The 20,030-nt window shown below is 53.4% G+C and overlaps 7 protein-coding genes across 7 annotated transcripts; 2 read left to right on the top strand and 5 right to left on the bottom strand.

The window, feature by feature from the left end:
- Positions 1–2,058: 2,058 nt before the first annotated feature.
- SODALDRAFT_34498 (hypothetical protein) lies at positions 2,059–2,819 on the bottom strand. Its single transcript, XM_028613185.1, has one exon. The coding sequence runs from the start codon at positions 2,541–2,543 to the stop codon at positions 2,124–2,126; it is 420 nt and encodes a 139-aa protein (XP_028471049.1). The 5' UTR covers positions 2,544–2,819; the 3' UTR covers positions 2,059–2,123.
- Positions 2,820–2,829: 10 nt separating this feature from the next.
- On the bottom strand, positions 2,830–4,425 carry SODALDRAFT_342343 (nitrilase and fragile histidine triad fusion protein NitFhit). Its single transcript, XM_028613083.1, has 4 exons — positions 4,342–4,425; positions 4,172–4,264; positions 3,254–4,035; positions 2,830–3,187 (listed from the first exon to the last, which is right to left on the bottom strand). The coding sequence occupies exons 1-4, from the start codon at positions 4,351–4,353 to the stop codon at positions 3,166–3,168; spliced, it is 909 nt and encodes a 302-aa protein (XP_028471048.1). The 5' UTR covers positions 4,354–4,425; the 3' UTR covers positions 2,830–3,165.
- Positions 4,426–4,714: 289 nt separating this feature from the next.
- SODALDRAFT_327431 (hypothetical protein) lies at positions 4,715–5,520 on the top strand. Its single transcript, XM_028610430.1, has 2 exons — positions 4,715–5,329; positions 5,384–5,520. Exons 1-2 carry the CDS (start codon positions 4,777–4,779, stop codon positions 5,398–5,400), a joined length of 570 nt encoding a protein of 189 aa, XP_028471047.1. The 5' UTR covers positions 4,715–4,776; the 3' UTR covers positions 5,401–5,520.
- On the bottom strand, positions 5,299–7,141 carry SODALDRAFT_327428 (alpha/beta-hydrolase). Its single transcript, XM_028610429.1, has 5 exons — positions 6,788–7,141; positions 6,588–6,697; positions 5,920–6,524; positions 5,639–5,787; positions 5,299–5,570 (listed from the first exon to the last, which is right to left on the bottom strand). The coding sequence occupies exons 1-5, from the start codon at positions 6,998–7,000 to the stop codon at positions 5,499–5,501; spliced, it is 1,149 nt and encodes a 382-aa protein (XP_028471046.1). The 5' UTR covers positions 7,001–7,141; the 3' UTR covers positions 5,299–5,498.
- A 2,099-nt stretch (positions 7,142–9,240) lies between these two features.
- Positions 9,241–11,134, bottom strand: SODALDRAFT_269037 (hypothetical protein; the record flags this gene model as incomplete). The annotated part of the gene is made up of 2 exons (XM_028607635.1): positions 9,241–9,920; positions 10,009–11,134. The coding sequence occupies 2 exons, from the start codon at positions 11,132–11,134 to the stop codon at positions 9,241–9,243; spliced, it is 1,806 nt and encodes a 601-aa protein (XP_028471045.1).
- Positions 11,135–12,125: 991 nt separating this feature from the next.
- Positions 12,126–16,166, top strand: SODALDRAFT_327422 (Metallo-hydrolase/oxidoreductase). Its single transcript, XM_028610428.1, has 5 exons — positions 12,126–12,599; positions 12,705–12,802; positions 13,219–14,350; positions 14,508–15,222; positions 15,308–16,166. The coding sequence occupies exons 1-5, from the start codon at positions 12,444–12,446 to the stop codon at positions 15,820–15,822; spliced, it is 2,616 nt and encodes an 871-aa protein (XP_028471044.1). The 5' UTR covers positions 12,126–12,443; the 3' UTR covers positions 15,823–16,166.
- A 2-nt stretch (positions 16,167–16,168) lies between these two features.
- SODALDRAFT_327421 (vacuolar ATP synthase 98 kDa subunit) lies at positions 16,169–19,354 on the bottom strand. Its single transcript, XM_028610427.1, has 6 exons — positions 19,143–19,354; positions 18,995–19,073; positions 17,916–18,917; positions 17,394–17,856; positions 16,771–17,339; positions 16,169–16,660 (listed from the first exon to the last, which is right to left on the bottom strand). Exons 1-6 carry the CDS (start codon positions 19,269–19,271, stop codon positions 16,308–16,310), a joined length of 2,595 nt encoding a protein of 864 aa, XP_028471043.1. The 5' UTR covers positions 19,272–19,354; the 3' UTR covers positions 16,169–16,307.
- Between the last annotated feature and the right edge of the window lie 676 nt (positions 19,355–20,030).

Here is a 20,030-nt window from a genome sequence, read left to right as displayed (position 1 = left end):
CAATCTCCACCGATGTGTCGCCGGTAGCATTCCAGATTGGAGCCTCACTGCGGTACGGATAACGGATACAGCGTGAATTACCATCACCCTGGCGAAATGTCTCAGTAGATCTAGAAACAAGAATTCCTAAGCTACGAGTATTGAATAATAAATGCCTCTTCTTGGCGATCACTGTGGAGCATGACGGCTATGATGATGACGACAGTTGTACGAGAAGGCCGATGGTTGCACGATGATGACACCCGGCGTCTCAGCCTGGCTGCTTCGCTTTGTTCCGCGATAATTTAAAAGTCGACAACGATACATTAAGAGGTGGCACATCGTATACTTCACCGGTTGGCTTCGCGGGAACTCAACCGAGTGGAGGAATAGCATCACTTGATCGTGGCCTACATTGTGTTGATTTTTTTAGAAGGAAAAAGCAAAAGGAAAAAGTACCCGCCTGATAATGGACCCAGCTCCGGACGACTCGGTCTGGCCAGGCATAGGAAAAAGAAACACTGAAGCTTAGGTATCGAAGTGTTTATAGCCGCGACGGCAGTATACACCCTTCCAACCTCGGATTTTCCAACTTTTGTCCCCCTCCCCTTTTTTCACACACACCCTTTCCTTTCCTTTCCCCTCATAATTTTCCGTTCTTAAATGTTCTCCTCATTCGCGATTGGAAGAACGGAATCCGTATGTCTGGACCAGCCGTGCATTGTCGCATTATCCTTTTCAGGCAACGAGATATCCGTACGGAGTACAGCCAGTTACGTACCTTGGTTGCTTTTTGGTACCTGACCCCGAAACCAAGGCATCGGGACGGGAATTGTTAGCCCGCGGGTGGAGACAGTACAAGAAAACAAGAATTCCCGTTTGTCACCTGACAGGTCTGTTAGGTGAGGCGTCTTCTCCCGCCCTTCTGTACGACGCAATTTTGGTTGCCGTCAAACGCCCAATGCCAAATGCCTATCTCCGTATGCCGTACCACCGAACACCAACAGAGAATCCGCCTACCTCTTTTGTAAGGCTTAGCAGCTGAACCTGTGCGATCAACTCTTAGAAACGATTGACTCAACGGCGATCCAACCCATACGCTCGGGACGGAGATAACCTCATAGTCGTCGCGCTATATATCGGCACCGTCTAGGGTATGAGTGTTTGTCTAACCGTGCTAGTACTGACTAGTTTTACCGGTCGGCCAAACCGAACAAGTAGAGGGCCAACGCGTTTGACCCCTATTTTCTCTTCGTTCAAGTTCTTGAGGGGTTTAGGGTTTGAGGTTTGGACATTTTTCGGGTTTACGATGTATGTTTCCGCTTGAACACCGTGTGCCTGTGTGTTTAGGATAGCGATGTACTGTACGTTCTATCCATAATTAGATCCTACCCTTTTCCTTTTCCTTTTTCTTTTCCGGCAATCCTTTGTGTGTGAGGTGAACGAGAGATAAGATGGGTGGGCAAAGCTGGTTATGTACGTTCTTTGTGCTTTTGTCTCTCTCCTTCACTCTCCCTTTTGACGAACTCTTTTTTCTTTTCTTTTCTCCCTCTATTTTGGTAGGGGTTTCCGAACAACGGAAATAGCATTTGCCATTTGCTTCATTTCTGAGGAGAGGGTGGTGATTTGTTTGTCTGTTGTTTGCCTTGAGCCCTACACCCTCTCTGTTCGTGAATCGAATTCCCCGGGACGCACTAGGTTAGTTTCCAGGTGTCCAACGCACCATGTCCTTTGATGAACACGTTGTGGCATCTTTTTGTTTCCTCCCACATCATGGATTCACATGCTTCCTGAACATGACTCATTTTGCAGCGCGTAGGCATCCTGGGAAGAGCACGCAAAAGCTTTGGTTAATTCCTGTAAGATGGTATGAAAATGGGCGTTGCCACGAAAAAGCACTGTGTCTATCCGTGCAACGCACTCCGTGCTCGAGTCCGCGCCAAGATCTTGATTTTGTCTTTTCTGTCCCAGCGACAGAGCCGTTCTGGCCCACGGCGTACATAAGAGACACGTGACATTCGACTTCAGAAACGGACTCGTCCCTGATCACCGGGATTCATCCTCGGTCGGCGATCTATCTACCGGTTGACGACAACACGACAGCCTTCCCTTCTTCACAGGGGTGTGAACGAAAAAAAATATTATCATCGAGTGGCAGGGGAAAGGAAGGTCATTTGGTGGAGAAGAAAAGACGGAAGGGAGATCAAAAACGGAACCCTGTGTTTGTACAGAGTACAAAAGCCCGATAAAGTCTTTCTTACCGGAATTACCATGTAGGCATGTGGATGACAAAGAGGGGCGCAATTTCCCCAAGGCAGTGGAATTGGGAACCTCTGGTTGGTGATCAGTACGGTTTCTGACAGGCCAGGGGTTCGATGGACCCCCGGTTCCGGCCATTGGGAAGTTGTCCCGGCCCGCCAGGACTCGGCGGGAATAGCGGCGCTGCAGCGGAAAGGGGCGGACGAGGCAGGGCGAGCACGTTTTTCTGCTGCGCCACGGCCAACGACCGGGGAAGCATTCGAAGAGCCAAGGGGGGGGAGGACAGACACAGCATATCCGTACATATCCGTAGCCCGTACGGATACTGATACGGAACACACCGCACCGACGGTCGCCAAGGGGGAGCCCAGGCTGTGAGCGGGTCAGCAAGGCTCTTCCGGCGCGGTTGCTATTAGGAAGTTGCCCTGGCGCCGCTGACTCGCTCGTCGTTTTGCCGTACGAACGATTGGCGAGATTACTCAGTAATTACCCCCGTCTTCTTCAACCAAACCACCCTCTTTCCTATCTTGACAGACGCGAGGGCGTTGAGGCTGAGCTGAACACCAGAACACACGTTGACAGGATACAAGGATGGTAAGGGGACCAGTATTTCTCATAGGGACTAGGCACACACCCAAGATACCGGTTGTACCAATGGTATCGTATTATTCGTTGGGGGAGAAGTCTAGGCACGCCTTCCATGACGAGTCCGTCTATTCCAGCCTCAAAGCCGATGTCGGGGCTGCGTGGGTTCCGCTGCCTATCTCCTATGTCATGACAGTCTCGGCTTCAAGCACATCTGCGTCTTTAAGTCACCAGAGAAGGTACCGATGAAAGAGCCGAGATCTCGTGTCCTGGATGTCGCTCTAAGGGACAACAGAGTACCCGAACAAGAGTCTATTTTTCGCTTTCCTCCCCTGCTTTCGATCACGATAGGGGGTATAGGTCTCTACCTTGCTTGTCAGCGACGCATTGCGGTGCAAATGGAACGGGAGGCACGGAGGAAGCGACTCACGTTCGTCGCATCAAGGGCATGCCCTCTCGAACCCGCGCCACCTCGTCCAGGTCGATATCGACGAACCCCACCGCGCCAACGGCGCCTTCGACAGCCTCTCCCTCGTCGTTGACGCCTCCGAGCTCGAGCTTCACAGTCCCCCAAGGGTCGACGACTATGCTGTGGCCGTAGCTGGAGCGCTTCGCGTTGTGACGACCGACCTGTGCGGCAGCGATAACCCAGCTCTGGGTCTCGATGGCCCTGGCGCGCAACAGGGTTTCCCAGTGGGCGACTCCGGTGCGAAGGGTGAAGGCGGAAGGGTAGAGGACCACCTCGGCCGGGGAGCTGACCCAGGGGCAGCCGGGTCCGGGTTGGGCGAGAGCGAGGGACGCTTCGGGGAAGCGAAGGTCGAAGCAGATGAGGCTTCCGATGCGGCCGACTGGGCTTGGGAAAGGCTCCGTGAGGCGGCGGCCCGACTGGACAGTGGCGGATTCGCGGAGCAAGCCGTAGTCAAAGAGATGGAGTTTGTCGTAGGTGGCACGGTGGTTGATGGTGCCGTCAGGGTCGATCCAGAGGGAGCGGTTGGAGAGTTTGGTTACGGTTTCTGGCGGGCTGCCAGGGGAGGTGGGCGAGACGGGAACGGAGACCGGGACATGGATGCCGACGTTGACGGACAAACGGTGCTCTTTGGCTGCGGCTTGTATGCCGCGGACGAAGGGGGATTGGGACTCTGGCTGGGCGAGGGAGAGGGACTCCTGCGAGTTGGCTGCGATGTAGTCGGATGCCTCGGGGAGAAAGAGAACCTGGCCGTGGTTCAGCAATCAAGGTGAGTGTAAAAGCAGTGGCAGATATGGCTTGTCAACATCCACCCCCCTTTTTCCTCCGGTGGTCACTCTGCAACTCAATATCCCAGGTGAGGGGTGAGAGGAATGATCGTACCCTTGCACCACCAACTGCGGCCTTGCTGATCAAACCCACACACTGTTCGAGATTATGACTGAGGGAGGCAGTGGAGCATATTTGCCCAACAGCCTACGAGTCCATCCGCTCTCATGTTAGGCTTCTTGGTCATGTGCTATTGCCACTGACGTATGAGCAGAAAAACCCACTGCGATGACCATGGTGCCAATTCTCTAAGAGAGAAAAAGAAACGAGAAGCCTAAAGGGTTTATAATTCTATGTAGTGGATGCCGAAAAGAGAGAACTGAGGCGTACCGTGTGTGTGTGTGTGTGTGTGGGTGTGTCGCGATGCCGAAGACGTGATCGAGTAAGGTATGGAGTAATACTCAGTGTTCGATCGAAAACGATGAGACCCAGGTAAGGTCGGTAAGGTACCTTAGGTACTGTACTTTACGTAACATGGTACGAAGTACTTCGTCAAGCCTGATGATGAGTAATCGGGAATCCCGGAGTACGTCGAGGTCGAGGTCCTCCAATGACCTCAGTTTCTTACTCCGTACATCTTTCTTCCCTTTACCCCTCCAACGTTCCTACACAGATTCAGTCGTTCGTCCAGTTTCCAAGGAATGAACAGGCGGGTATAGATGACGATTGTGAACTCTCACTTCAGCCCTCTTATCTGGATTATACAGACTTCATCAACAATATCCATGCCACTCACACATGGGAGACATGGGAATAGGAGTCGTGGAAAACGTCATCAGCTTGGTCCAACTTGGCTACCCCTTTTCCAGCGACAGCAGGGTGACGAGAGAGAATGGCCTTCGATGCCAATTACCACTGCGGAACTCCATGTCTATGGACTTGACCGCCGACGAGGTGATGATACGCTGCTCTATATTGTCCAGTATCATGACCATGGTCACGGAGACAAAAGTCGCTACACCGAAGACGATCTCAACGATTCGGCGGCATTCATTATGCATACGATGCGTCAATTGTCGACTAGTCAGATCATATCCTCTCTCTGGGGAGCGAATTGCTTTGGAAAGTTGATATGTCTCACGTCTCGATGGAAGAAGAAACCAAGGATACTAGCATCACAAAGCTCGAGCAAATCTGTTAACCGACATCCTGACGATTCAATGCAACGATATATCAATTGTGTCCCATGTAAGGGGAAAAGGAAATCGCTGTGTAAGTGTGGTGCTCTGAAAGCTGGCTGGTATCTGACAATACCAACATATGCAGATGCCACGCCGTCCTGACGTCTCATGATGACCCGCAACCGACATTTGCATTATATTGTGTAAATTAAATATTAACAAGAGAATGAACCAACTGTATCGTCATGACGTTTGTCGCTTTAATGCGCAGCGAGGCCGTTTTGTACGAGGAAGTCGAGAATCTTTCCCGTCACCTCGGCATGCGAGTACTCCTATGAAAAAGGCCTGGTTAGTTTGCTTCGCCCTTTACACGTTTCGGAGGGGTCAAGGGCTAACTCACGAATCCCATGCCATGTCCAGCGCCCGGAACGACGTATGCCTCGAATGGGCTGGCTTGGCTGAGGAATTCTGCCGACAGATCCAGGAGCGAGTCCAGGCCGGAATCACCACTGGCAGAGCAGTCTCCGCCGCAGAAAGGGAGATCTCGGTCTGAGACGAGTAAAGATATACGTCAGTCACAACAACCGCCACTCATGGAGCTTGACACATGATAGTACACTCACTCGAGGATACCAGGAAGGGGACTATGGGACTGGGGACAAGGGGACCACGGGAACTCACCACCAGTAATGACAAGAGCCGGCCCGTTAAAGGAGCTCGGTTCACCGGCTCGCATTCCAAGAGTAAGGAACTCCCCCACCGCGGCCGGTTGACCCCTCTCAAAGGCAATGTTCAGCACCTCCGGGTCATACATCCCCGGAGCGAAGAGGTTGGTCTGGGCCGCGCTGACCACAGCGGGGGCGATGTAACCGTCGCCGTAATCGGCCAAAGGGGCCAATGAGTTGGCTCGCACGAAAGTCCCCGCGAACAGGAAGTAAGGCATGTACGCGCCCATGTGGCTGAACCCGGTCAGCACGATGCCGTCCGAGATGCACCGGTTCGAAGCCGTCATAGAGTACGCCATGATCGACCCGAAGCTGTGGCCGACGTGCACAATCTTGCGGAAATGCTTGTCTTCCAGGCCATCGACCTCGCCGGCGCGCAGCATGTTCGTCAGCTTTTCGAGCGCCGCGAGCTCGAGCCAGGACTGGATCTCGTTGATGGGCTCGCCGCGCGACGACTCTGCGATGCCGAGCCGGTCCCATGTGAAGGTCGAGTAGCCATAGTCGTCGACGGCGACCTTGGTATAGCTGTAGTTCCAGTTGTTGACGGGGTAGTCCCAGTAACTGCCAGGTTTTTCCCCTCGGAGTTAGTTCTCTTTCCTCACTGGGCAACCTGGGTCTACTCACCTCCTATCGAAACCAACGCCGTGGGACATGATCTGCAATACATCCGAGGTCTTGTTGTCCGGCTCGCAATACGTTGCCGCAAGCTCGTATGTGCCACTCACAGTCGTGTACTACGTCGTCGGATACCATCATGTCAGCTCCTCCTGCTTTTCAACCGATGCCAACAATACAGGAGACGCCAACCAAAAGGATAAGCTTACTCCAGTCAAGTGTTCATCTGAGTAGTTCCTCCCTTGCGTTCCCATCTCGAAGATAAAGTCGGTCACATCAATGTCTGTCACCGGCGTCTCAATATCAAACACACCATTGCGCGCCGAGATGTCGACCTCGACAGTGAGATTCTGGCACCTGCGCGCCGCCGCCAACACCGAAAAACCCCCGAAGAGGAGAGAGAAGGTTGATGTACGCGCCATGGAGAGATGTTGTCCGTCTGGGAGATGAAAAACGCAGAAAAAAAAGAGCGTCAAGACGGCAATCACCTGTCGAGGGAACGAGAACAAAAAAGAACGAAAAGAATGAATGGGATTGATGAGACTCGAGGATACCGACACTACCCACGCCACAGGAAACAGAACAACGGCGAAAAGAGAGTTATTTATATAAATATCGCCAAGGACGACGCCGAGGACCTGGCTCCGTCATTTCCAAGAACAGATCGCGAGAGATCATCCACTGGCACAAACCATCATCATACATAGGGCTCTCCACCCCCTTTACCCCGGCGGTGACAAGGCCCCCCTCATCGCCGACCAGTATCAAAGGACCAACAATGGCATTGCTTGTTCTCACTTGGAATTAGGTAGGTGATGGACTGTGCAGATTGGGCCCTGGCTTTCTGCGACTGTTTAAATGGGGGTGGGTTGTCTTAGATCCGTTATTTGATACGACGACGCTTGGGGCTAGATATGTCTCAGCTGAGAAAATCCATCCGAGATCAAGGATGGCGTAGCTGCTGCCATCTCACATCCATCATCCAACCAGCGTCGCGGCGAAAGATGAGTCTATGAGTTGTTTAATAAGCTAGTCTACCCGCGACATCTCCCACCAGAGACGACGCCCATCAACACCGAAGTTTTGAATAGCTTCAGAGTATGTAGTATATACCAACTAAGCTAAGCATTCATTATCCGTATCCGTACATATGTATAACCGGCTCTCGTCAGCGACGTCTGTCTTGGTGAGACGATCTTGATCGTCAACCCCCCAGTCCCATACCGTCTAGGATATCCCAGATATCCCTCCTTGGCACTCACAACGAACCCCCATTTGCGTCAAGAATTAGCTCCCAATGCCGAAGCGACAAGGGGAAAAGCAACGACCCCATCCGCTCTTCTCCCGTCTGTGAATCAATCACAGGAGATCTACAAAGTATGTTCGGCATCCCAAGCATAAAAGGAACCGAAGTCAACCGCTAACTCTCTAGCCCCCGGCTCCCCCGGTCTTAGGGTATGCACTGCTGTGTGACGCCCACCCCCTATCTCAGCCCAATAAGCCGGGGGTCCTGGAAATGAACAGATGAGATCGCCAACTAATCGTTGCTTTTTTGCCGGCCGGGCCCCTCCTGCGTCCGGGCTTAGGCCTTGATCGGCGGTGAGGTTTGGCTTTCTATCAATACTCATTGTCCAAAGAACCATCATTTTGTCTGCTATGTAGGTAATTAGCGACTAGCCTGCTAACTACACGTAGGAGGCTCCCGGGCCAACTCCTGCCTCGTGCCGTCGATCAGCCCTTATAGATGACCATTGTCCAAGATAGCACTTTTCGTAGTAACTCGCCGGTTCTCTTAGCGGAGTTTATATCACTTCCGACTCACGATGCCGTTCTTCTTTATCGGTAACTAAACTTAGTGTCCATAGGCGGGATCGGAGATACGAGTATGTCCCTTTTGTTGGGTGTAAATTAGGTAGATGCTTTGTTCCTGCTACTACTCCCCCCCCCAGGCCCGATGCCAAATTGTGTGAGAAGCCGGTTAGCAAGTCGTTTAACCTGAAATCCTTCTCAACTTCCATAGATAACCTAGTTCAACTCCTAGGCAATCCGGTTTGCTAGAAGCACCTATTCCCTTAATAACTTTGCCCCTCTTGTTCTCCTGTCTGGTTAAGCGAAAATAAAGGCTAGGTTGGGTAGGAAGACCGGGGGTGGGGGTGGGGGGATAAGACAGGACAAAAAAAATACAATTACTAGACAATAATAATGCTTTTTTCTTTTTCCGGAAGCGAGACAAAGTCGATGCATTCGCGTTCACTGCCGTCCCGACCAGTTCCCAGTGAGAGCCTTTACTTCCTTATCCCAATTCGGGATGAGCCCATGCCCGTAGTGAACGCCTTGCTAGACCAATGGTACAATCAAAGAGAAGAATGAAAAATGAAATGAAACAATAACGAAAAAAAAGGCTTTCGGTTACGCATACTCCGTATTGCCGTGACTCTTGCGTCTGCCTCTGAAGCTCAGCTAGAATAGCAATGTCTCACGAAATTGCAGTCATGACTTGAGCTAGACCCCACGGGAAAGCCTCTGAGTTTCTCCTCTTCTGGTTTGGGGGGAGAAAGGGCCGAAATGGCCACACTCAACCTATTAGATCCATGGTGAGATCAAGAAGTGCAGCGACGACAGCCCTCTCTTGTGGTGCGTGATGCGATGAACCTCAACAGTTCTACTGCTTAGGCCACGAGGAATCCAGCTTCATGTAGGCCCGCTGCAGCGCCTCAACCTCCAAGCCGTCGGCTTCCAGGGCAGCCACCCAGTCTCGCAGCTGGATGTTTTTGCCCTTCTCCTTATCCTCCCGCCAGGCACCCGGTCGTCGATGGGAACTCCCGTCGGCCGTCAAAGCAGCTGGGCCTGGAGCCGGGGAATTGGCCGCAGTTGCCCCCGTCTTTCCCGGCAGGCCGCCTTTGGGCGTGGAGGCCCCGCTACCACCACCCGTCATCCACGAGTAAGATTTGCCGCCCTTCTTCCCAAAGAGCCCGCCTGGTCGCGCCATACCCAGGAACTCCCGGCTGGTGAGATTTTGGTTGGCATGGCTGTTGGCCTCCGCCTTCTTCATCGCCTCGAGTCGCTTCTGCTCCTTCTTGGTGATGGTCTTCTCGCCATCACCCGTTGTGCCTGCGGGGGTGCCGGGTGCGGCGGACCCGGCGCGGGAGGTGGTCGATGCGCCCTCTGCAGTGCCTTCCTTGCGCGCGTTGCGCCGCCGGAGCCTTGCTTCCTCCCGTTCTCGCTCTGCCCTCGCTATGTCTCGCATCATGGCGCTCATCGTACTCGCGGTGGTATTAGGAACCTTTAGTATCTTGGTCCGGGGTCCGGAAGCGTCTGAGTTTGCATTCTCATCATGAGGGCCTGGTTGTATTTAGTCTTTGTCAGCAGGCCAGAAAAAGAAAAGAAAGAAAAAGAAAAAATAGACCCCCCAAAAAAAATCTCGGCTCACGTTTTAACGGGTTAGTAGTGTGAGGGCTCACGGCGCTCTCTTCTCCTGTCCGCGCGGCATCGGCAGCTGCCTCACTCAAGCCCGGAAGGGCAATCTTAAGAAGGGAACCAGCCGCCACCTTCCACTGCTCTGGTACCTCGCCGTGCGATGACGTCTGACGGGTAACGGCGATACGGTCCGAGTCCTCCATCAGGGTTCGCAGCCGCTGCTTCGTCGCTATGGAGAGCAGCGCAAGCTGGTCCGCCAGATAGGCATCCTGCGGGATCCATGTGCCCGTCGTCTGGATAAGAGCTCCGTCCGGACCTATGCTCGTGCTGACCTTGACGGGCCGCGGGTTTTCATCCATGACCTTCATGCGACCCATCCCGTGGTTTGCCTTCATATCCCAATTCAAGCTAAGCCCATGTTCTTTGGCAGCTGCCTCAGCCCTGGCCTGGACGAGAGGTACGTTCAAAAACGCGTTCTTGAGCTCGACGGCTCTACTGGCTGCGAGACGCCTGGCCGATTCCTGCCACGCCTTTTCGGCAGTCTCGGCTATGATTTGGTTTTGGGACTTGCCGTCGTTCGGTTGCGCCGGCTGGTTCGCGGGGCCGGCGCCATAGAAGGACGCCCTGTTTCCTGGCGGATGGATGGAGAATCCAGTCCTGGACTCTGCAACGGACGGGTCCACGGCGTATAGCTCCGAGAGAAACTGCTCCTCAGCGCGTAGATCGATTCCAGTTCCGGCAAGCGAATCCGTGACATCGTACTCGTATTCTTTTTGGGTTCTTTCGGGTGGTTTTAAAGGTGGGCCCATGGCGCCTTGGGCTGCAGATTGCGGTTGTACCGGTTGTGCGGGCTGTACCGGCTGCAGTTGCTGATGATGATAGTGGAGTGGAGGGGTGGCGATGGCGGGAACCGCAGGGCCAAACGTCGCATTCGTGTATGGCAGCGCAGGCGCAGGGACAGGCGGAGGCGGATGTGCTGATATCGGTTGGGGTTGGGGCGTCGAGGTCGGCAGAGGCGGCGGCGGAGGGGTCGCCCTGTTCTCGGGCAGGGCAAGGTGAGGAGTGGTATTGCCGTTGGTATATGGCGTCGTGTAGGTAGGCGGATGTTGGCCGCCTGTCGGTGGCTGGATGCCCGGCATTGTGGGCGATGCGGCCGACGTCGGGGCAATGGAAGGGGTGAGGGGAGCACTGGGGCTTATAGCATAAGGCGATCCGGTGTACGGGGATTGAGGTTGCGAGGGTGGTGCGGGCGATAGTCGAGGGCGCTTGGTTGGAGGAAGTGCAAAACCCTGTTGATTCGACGCGGGAGACGGAGAAGGTTGAGGAGGCGAGAGATGCCTCTGCGGCATCTGCGGCATTTGCGGCTGGGATTGGGCCATTATTGCTATGAATAGTTTCGCGTCAAGTGTAGACGGCCTTCAACGCCAGAAGGAGAAGCCACGAGAGCAACGAGAGCGACTAGGGAAAAGAGGACAAAAGTTCTTTGGGAAGAAGAGGGGGAAGGCTCCAATACACCTCAGCAGGCAGGCAAGCCTGACACAACTGGCGCAACTGCAGAAGTCATCCGTCGGTAGGAGGAAGCAGTTCTCGCAGCGTTTCCCTGGAGCTAGAGTGGCAGAGTGGTAGAAGAGGAGAAAAGTATTGTCGGTTCCAAAGGGACAAACCCAGGTCAACCGACTGGGTGACGCGTGTTCTTGACGTCCAGGGGGATGCCGGACAGGCTGACGAGGCTGCTGTAGAAGACGAGTGATGAGTCGTCGACCTCGGGAGACGCGGATGGCGGCCAACTACAGGTAGATTAGGGGAATAGGGAGATGGGAAAGAAGGGAAAGTCCTCGGCGAAAAGGCTTTCCCGAATTCGCGTAGCTTTAAAGTCACGTGATTTTCAGCCTTGCTCCATTGCGAACGAAGTACTTCGTACCTCCTTCCAACGTCGTAAATCCCCGTTCTTCCCCTTACTTGGGGAGCTTGGGAGGCAATGGAAGCTGACAAATTTGGTTTAGTGCCTTCAAAGGCGTGCGCCTTCCCCACTAGCAGTTCGCACCCACCTGTAAGTTGACCCCAGGCTTCCAAGCCTTCTCACGCGTTTTAATCTTGGGTTTTTCCTCTTACGCATAATTACCTATCTACTTGGTTTATTGTTTTCTTTTCTTTTCTTTTAACATCATCCTCGCACATCGCCTCACCAGTATATCCATCGCAACCCTCTGGAGTGTCTAGCCGATTCAAACCAGGCCACCCGGGAAGCCTTCACTCGCCAATGTGCTGACTGGACCAGTTAGCAATTGGGCCGTCTTTGGCGCATACGATACAGAATATACGATACTTCCTTTCACTCGTTTCGGCCCGCCTACCACTCATTTGTGTTCCTCCTCTCTCTCTCTCTCTCTCTCTCTCTCTCTCTCTCTCTCTCTCTCTCTCTAAATCGCCGCCTTCCGACGTTGAATCATGGCATCCAAGAGGAAAGCTGCCGCGATGGCAGCTGGACCATCTGGTGAAGAGCCCGTAGACCCTTCCGATGAACTCATGTTTCTCTGTCTCGGCGGCGGAAACGAGGTGGGAAGGTCATGCCACATCATCCAATACAAGGGCAAGACGGTCATGGTACGTCGAAAGCCCTATATGCCCCCAATGCGCCGTTTTATCACGGCTCGGTTGTAGTACGCAATAGACGATCGATGGTACTGACGGATGGGGGAATCACCACAGCTTGACGCAGGTCAACACCCGGCCTACGATGGTCTCGCCGCCCTACCCTTCTTCGACGATTTTGATTTGAGTACTGTTGACGTCCTCCTAATCAGCCAGTAAGCCGACCCCCTCCCGATCTCCTCACCGTTTTGCCATCCCATCACATAGGGCATAAGGCGCTTTTGCGACGGCCAGCTAGGCGCGAATGTTGGGGCTGTCAGGCCTTGATTTGGAAAATAGCTACGCGATTTGCCCTATCAAACAAACCCTTTCAGCTACTGCTATCTCGTCCTGTACACAAGAATCAATATCAAGAACAAGAGAAAGGCAAATCGAACAGAAAGAGAAAAACATTTTCCGTCTCGCAATCTTACCCGCCCCGCCCTTTGTTGTGATGCAACATGGTCATGATCCTCCCCCTTCTGTACTCGCCCCAGTATCGTTTTGTATTGTTTCTGGCTTTTTTATTTATTTACCGCCGTCGTATCGTATCGATGAGGTCGTAGACAAGACGCTGATGGGGAACGAATAGCTTTCATGTCGACCACGCCGCATCCCTGCCCTATGTCCTAGCAAAGACCAATTTCAGGGGCCGCGTTTTCATGACCCATCCGACCAAGGCCATCTACAAGTGGCTCATCCAGGACAGTGTACGAGTCGGGAACACCTCGTCTAACCCGACATCACAACCTGTTTATACCGAAGAAGACCATCTCAACACCTTCCCTATGATCGAGGCCATCGATTACCACACCACCCATACCATCTCCTCTATCCGCATCACGCCTTATCCGGCCGGCCACGTCCTCGGCGCGGCCATGTTCCTCATCGAGATTGCAGGCCTCAAGATCTTCTTCACCGGTGACTACTCCAGGGAACAGGATCGTCATCTCGTCTCGGCCGAGGTGCCCAAGGGCGTCAAGATGGACGTGCTCATCACCGAATCTACCTACGGCATTGCCTCCCATGTGCCAAGGCTCGAGCGAGAACAGGCCCTCATGAAGTCCATCACCAGCATTCTGAACCGCGGAGGCCGAGTCCTGATGCCCGTCTTCGCCCTTGGCCGAGCACAAGAGCTGCTGCTTATCCTAGACGAGTATTGGAGCAAACACCCTGACTACCAGAAATATCCCATCTACTACGCTAGCAATCTCGCCCGGAAATGTATGGTGGTGTATCAGACCTACGTCGGGGCCATGAACGACAACATCAAGCGTCTTTTTGTGGAGCGTATGGCCGAGGCCGAGGCTTCCGGGGATGTCAGCGGTAAAGGGGGTCCGTGGGATTTCAAATTCATCCGGTCCCTGAAAAATCTGGATCGCTTTGATGATCTCGGTGGCTGCGTCATGCTTGCTAGCCCTGGTATGCTGCAGAACGGCGTGAGCCGAGAGCTCCTGGAGAGGTGGGCGCCCAACGACAAGAACGGAGTCATCATCACCGGTTACAGCGTCGAAGGAACTATGGCCAAGCAGATCATGCAGGAGCCAGATCAGATCCAAGCTGTTATGAACAGAACAACCGCGAGCGCTCGGCGAGGACCCGGCGGGGAGAGCGAGAAGGTCTTGATCCCCCGGAGGTGTAGCGTCCAAGAGTACTCGTTTGCCGCTCATGTAGACGGCACCGAAAACCGAGAGTTTATAGAAGAAGTGGCTGCCCCTGTTGTGGTACGTAGTCTCCTTGTCTCCCTCCTCTTCTTCCTTCTTCTTCTTCTTCTCCTCCTCCTCCTCCTCCTCCTCCTCCTCCTCCTCCTCCTAGGCTTTCTCTTTTGTCGTCATGGTCGGGTCCAACGACTAACCACGGGCCTTTCGTCACGCTCCTTAGATCCTTGTGCACGGCGAGCAGCACAACATGATGCGTCTCAAGTCAAAGCTGCTCTCGCTTAACGCAGGCAAAACTGTCAAGACAAAAATCTTTAGCCCAAAAAACTGTGAAGAACTTCGCATCCCTTTCAAGCAAGATAAGACAGCCAAGGTCGTCGGCAAGCTGGCCACCATCCCGCCTCCGACCAGGGTCACTTCCGACAGGAGCCAGAACCCGCAGCTCATCACCGGTGTTCTCGTCCAGAACGACTTCAAGCTCTCCCTCATGGCGCCCGAAGACCTTCGCGAGTACGCCGGTCTTAACACCACCACCATCATCTGCAAGAAGCGTCTCAAGTTCACCGCCGCCAGCATTGATTTGATACGCTGGGGTCTCGAGGGCGTCTTCGGCACCGTGGAGGAACTGCCCGAGATGCACAAAACCAAGCGTGGAAGCACCAACGGAGCTGCTAATGAAGGCGACCACGATACCGCAGCGAATGCTAAGAACGAAGAGAACGGCGACGGTGTCGAGAAGAACAAACAGGAGGAAGATGTCGACGAAGAACTCGCCAGCCTCGTCGCCGCCTATCTTGTCATGGGCTGCATCACTTTTCGCTATCGGAGCGATGGAGAGGTTGAACTCGAGTGGGAGGGCAACCTCCTCAACGACAGCATTGCTGATGCCGTCTTGACCTGTCTCTACTCTGTAGAGTGTAGTCCCGCGGCAGTGAAGCGTATGTCCCGGCATCCCAACTACTCTCCTCTTTGCTGTCTTCATACGGTATAACGACGGCTAACTATTTCTTTCCCCCCTATCAGGCTCCGCCGGACAAGACGTCACCCCCCTACCCGCCCGTAACCCCCACGCCAAAGTTACCCCAGAGGAACGTCTCGAGCGTTTCCTCATGATTCTCGAAGCCCAATTCGGCGCAGACAACGTCAACCCCGTGGCAGAACCAAAACTCCCACCCGTGGAAAATGACGACGAGGAAGAGCAAGAAGAGAAGCACGACGCCTCGGGCCCCACCACGAAGGAGGAAGGCGAGGAAGACACCCCCATGCAAGACGCCACTCCCGAGACTGAAACCGCAAATGACGACGAAGCCAAAGAGCAGCGCAAGCGGGAGAAGCTCGAGCGTCGCCGTCGCGCCGAACTCGACCGCTTGCACAAGATGGGTATTCCCGTCCCCGGCATCCGCATCAAAGTAGACAAGATGGAGGCCACCGTCTGGTTGGAGGATCTGGAGATTGAGTGTAGCCATAAGGCCTTCGCCGATCGCGTCAGTCGCGTCTGTGAGCGTGCCGCCGAGATTACGGCACCTCTCTGGGGTTAATGGTCCAGAGGGCCGCTGTTCTGGGGATGGGTCTTGGGCTTGGGCCTTTCTTCCCCTTCTTGCTCCTTGTATTGTACTGTGCGATATGGTTATGAGGATAACTCTCGATGCCAGTACAGGAGAGTACTACTGGCGATGGCAGTCGACAAAGGGAGCATGCATTGATGGAACTATTTCCTGGGATATTGACTGTACTTTAAACCCATGTCCCTTTACCTTTTACTGGTACTCGACCATTGAAATCAAGCAAAGATTCGGGAATGATTTGTCTCGCAACGCAAGTAAGAATGAATTCAAAGACTACGAAGACTGACACAGGCACGGAAGAGAATTGAGAAATCGGAACATTGTCAATTGAACGGATTCCACATTATGAAGTAATATGTTACAGAAAGACAACTAGACTACAACGAGACAAAAGCCACCTGTAATTAGGCCTTTCTTCAAACCGCAGCGTGTGGTTTCGGAAGACGCATCACGCAGCTTTAACACAAGAACTCCTTCAGCTCCTCTGACTCTTCTAGTGTAGCAGCAAAGGAAAAGGGAGTGAACGGCCAGCCGCCGAACTGGGCGAACTTGGAGAATGACTCGACCCAGGAAAGTCGCAGGGAGTGCAGCATGGCACTGGTACCCTCCATCAGGACGAGAATGGCTATCGTCAAGACGAACCACAAATAGAATGAGAAGACCAGCATTATGACGCCGGCCACGCCGGTATTTCCGAGCGCGGGTCCAAGCGTCATGGACCAGAGGACGACGCTGAGCTGCTGATGAGCAAGGGACAGGGCCCAAAGCCGGAGGTACGAAGCCGTATGGGAGACGCAGTTGAGACAGAATTCTGATCGACAACAGTTAGCAGGCGTTGTTGTGCATGTTCAAGACCACATAGCCCAGAGAATGGAAGAAGAAGGGGAAAAAAAAAACACAGGGCGGAAGGGCGCATCTTACCAATGGTATGGATAATTTGTTCAATCAGGTGTTCGCTAAACTCAAACTCTTCGTGCTCCTCTTCGCCGTGCAAGTCCTGCGTGAGCATGGCCACGCCTTCGCCGTCGGATTCGGTGCTGTGACGGCCACCGACCGCGTGGCCATTGCCGTCCTCGTCGTCGCCATCCAGAGCACTGACTCTTGACCTCTCGCCAATAGCCCTATAACCCTTGGCGCGGGCTTTGTTGTGCTCCCAGCGAAGATAGAAAGGCTTCAAGAACAAGAGGACGGGTACTTGGACGACGGCGAGAAGGAGGAGAAAGACCTGCACGCCGGCTTGGCCGGGATAGAACTGGATGTCCAACGTTCCGGGCTGCAGGAACATGAAAATCAACATGTTAAGGAGACCGGGTGGCTGGCGAGGGTTCGTGGGGTCGTTCCAGTTGACCGACCACTTGTAAAAGATGCAGCCGACGAGGTAACCGAAGATGGCCTGGAAGAAAATCATGCCCGGAACAAAGTTGCCCCAGATGTCGATGGGCTTCTTGAAGTGGCGGGCGTTGATGTATGATAGAATGAGAGAGTATGTCCTGTGCTGGCATTAGCTTGTGCGCCGTGTAACTTATGGAGTGTCGGTAACCTACATGTGGAAGTAGGCGAAAATGATAGACAGCTTCATCTTATAGCTGTTTGTAAACAGCAAGTCGTTCTCTGTCCCGTGCCAGATCCAGTCAAGACCGAAGGGGTAACGGTAACCCGAGTCGTTGAGCTCAGCAACGAGGGGTTGGCCCTCTTTGTAGTCATCCGGGACCTTCCAGTGCCAGGCGCTGTTCCAGAGAGTCAGGGACTGAGAAAAGATGTCGTTGTACATCAAACCCGTGAACATCGAAAAGACGGCCATGAGGAGGGCGATGTATCGGCCATAGTAGAGCATGGCGAAGAGCTCGAAAGTGACCTTCTTCAGGGGCTTCTCCCAGTAGATCATGGCCAACGCGGCGAGTCCCATGATTATAGCATGGCCAATGTCTCCGAACATGGTGGCGAAGAGGAAGGGGAAAAACACAATGGTGGGAATTCCGGGGTTGAACTCGGAGTAGGTGGGAGTTCCTGGAACTATAGTTAGAATCCGCCAACGGAGCAGGAAGAGGGACCTTGTTTATGCATACCGTATGCATTCACGATTGTCTGGAAAGCCTCGGTGAACTTGTTTGTCTTGATGTATGTGGGAGGCGTCTTGTTCGTCTTAATTTCGTTGATAATGGACGGTACCGACAGTCCAGCATTGTTTGTGACCTCCTGCAAGGTGGCTCGAATCCGGTTGACGTCGTTGGTTGGAGCCCAGCCCTCGGCAATGAGAGTGCGACGACTATGGTCATACGAGAAGTTGTTGAGGGTGTCGTATACAGCCTTCTCCTTGGTGATCAGAACCATCCAAGCCGACAAGGCCTGAGAGATCTGAGCGAGCTCGGCATGAAGGGTCTGCTCCGTATTGCGGAGAACGCTCTGCACGTCATTGAGCCGAGCATTGACCTCGTGGACTTGGTCACGACGGAGGTCGCTATTCTCATCGACGCTGTACAAATTCGCCCCTAACGCCTCTGCGATCTTGCGAATCTTGGCCAGAATCTCCCTGCCATGGGCAAAGATGACGAAGACGCTCTTGTGAACCTTATCGTTGGTGGCGGGATCGATCAGAGGCTCCGGAATCTCCGAGGAATTCATGAAAAGGTTACCACGGAGGGAGCGCCACATGGAGCGCTCAAAAACGGCCATGCGGCTCCGGTCAATGACACCAGCGACGAAACCAATGTTGACGCCAGAGAAGGATCGCTCAACATCGGCGGCCGTGTGATGCTGCTCGACATCCTGCAGAAGAGGTGCATCATCGTTATCGGTAGAGGTGCGGATATCTTCCACAACGCTGTCGTAGGCGCGGTCGAAGAAGCCGCCAGCCTCCCGGAGAACCCATCGCCATTCAGTCAAATCAACCTCCCGCTTCTTCAACGTCTCGTAGCTGTCGTTGAGCTGGAAGATGCGTTGCTCGAGAGTCTGGCACCGCTCGGCGAGTTCATCTATTTCCGAAGTGGAGGGGTTGGCGAGTCGCTCATTGTCCACATCGAATTTTCGCAAAGGAATATCATTCTTCTGAATTTGGGTGTAGAAGTATCCTAAACAGATTTCGGTTAGCCAGAGTCCTCTGAAATCGGAGAGAAAAAGAATGAGAATCGTCGACGCGATGGCGTACGCAGTTGGCGCTCGACATTATCCAAGCGTCGAATTTCTTGCGTAAAGGTTCGTTGAAACGCGCTAAGCTCGCTGTTAAGCTGTATTGTTGGAAATCAATAGTTAGCGACGAATCGTCCCAAGGAGGTAAAGAAGAGGGAGACGCGTACATCTCGAAATGCCACCAGCCCCAGCTCCCCTAGGCTGGTGGCCACCTCTCTGCCTATCTCATTACTGATGTAGAGCTGCACCATGCTCATCTCCGCGGAGCGGAGCATGGTATCCTGTCCTGGAGCCATCTTGATGTGTGGTGAGGCTCCGAAACTGCACCGAGTAGGGTTTGAGGTGGAAGCTTGAAGACGTCAAGCCAAGTTCCGACGTGGATGGGAACGACGTCTGCAGGCTTAGCCTCCAGGAGACATACAGTGTAGAGGCACGCACCGGCGTGGGTCCCATCGGCAGTGGGAGAAATTAATCTCCGAACCCGCCACAATAGCTATCATGTGTGGCGCACCAATACTAAGGTAGTGTAATCAGTTGGTATGGCGGTGCAAAAAAGACAGAAGTATTTTTTTCCGTCGTACTTGTGTTCAAGCGCGCAATCTCCTTCTTTTCCTTTCCTCTCGAGAAATTTTAAGAGCCCTTTTCTCTCGAGGAACAAAAAGAGTCAGGCATTTCGGCTACCTCTCTACCTATCTGGCTATCTGGATCATTACCAATCCATTACTCCTGAGCTCGACCAAATTAGTCTGGTATTCTTTTGGAGAGAGACCTCGACTCATTGGACACCGCCGTTGTTGATGGGCTTTAATCAAGCACCTTTGGCCAGGGCTGGTGGCACTGTCGCGGATCATGTCAGGAATTCTTGAGAAACTCGATGGCATTCCGAAGTGCGACAGGAACTACCAATGCTCGTTGAGGTGGCTACCTCAGACGCCTTCACCAAGTGGTGTTGTTCGTCGTATCCAACGACGGCGCTTTCGAAGCTTCGATGCCCGCCTGCAAAGGCTCAAATGGGCATCTGAAGTCAATATGACGCCAAGAAGAAATACAAACGA

Source organism: Sodiomyces alkalinus (genome assembly GCF_003711515.1).
Source record: "Sodiomyces alkalinus F11 unplaced genomic scaffold SODALscaffold_1, whole genome shotgun sequence".
NCBI lineage: Eukaryota > Fungi > Ascomycota > Sordariomycetes > Glomerellales > Plectosphaerellaceae > Sodiomyces > Sodiomyces alkalinus.
The sequence above is the reverse complement of the archived record's forward strand: the minus strand, read 5'-3'. Positions and strand labels throughout refer to the sequence as shown.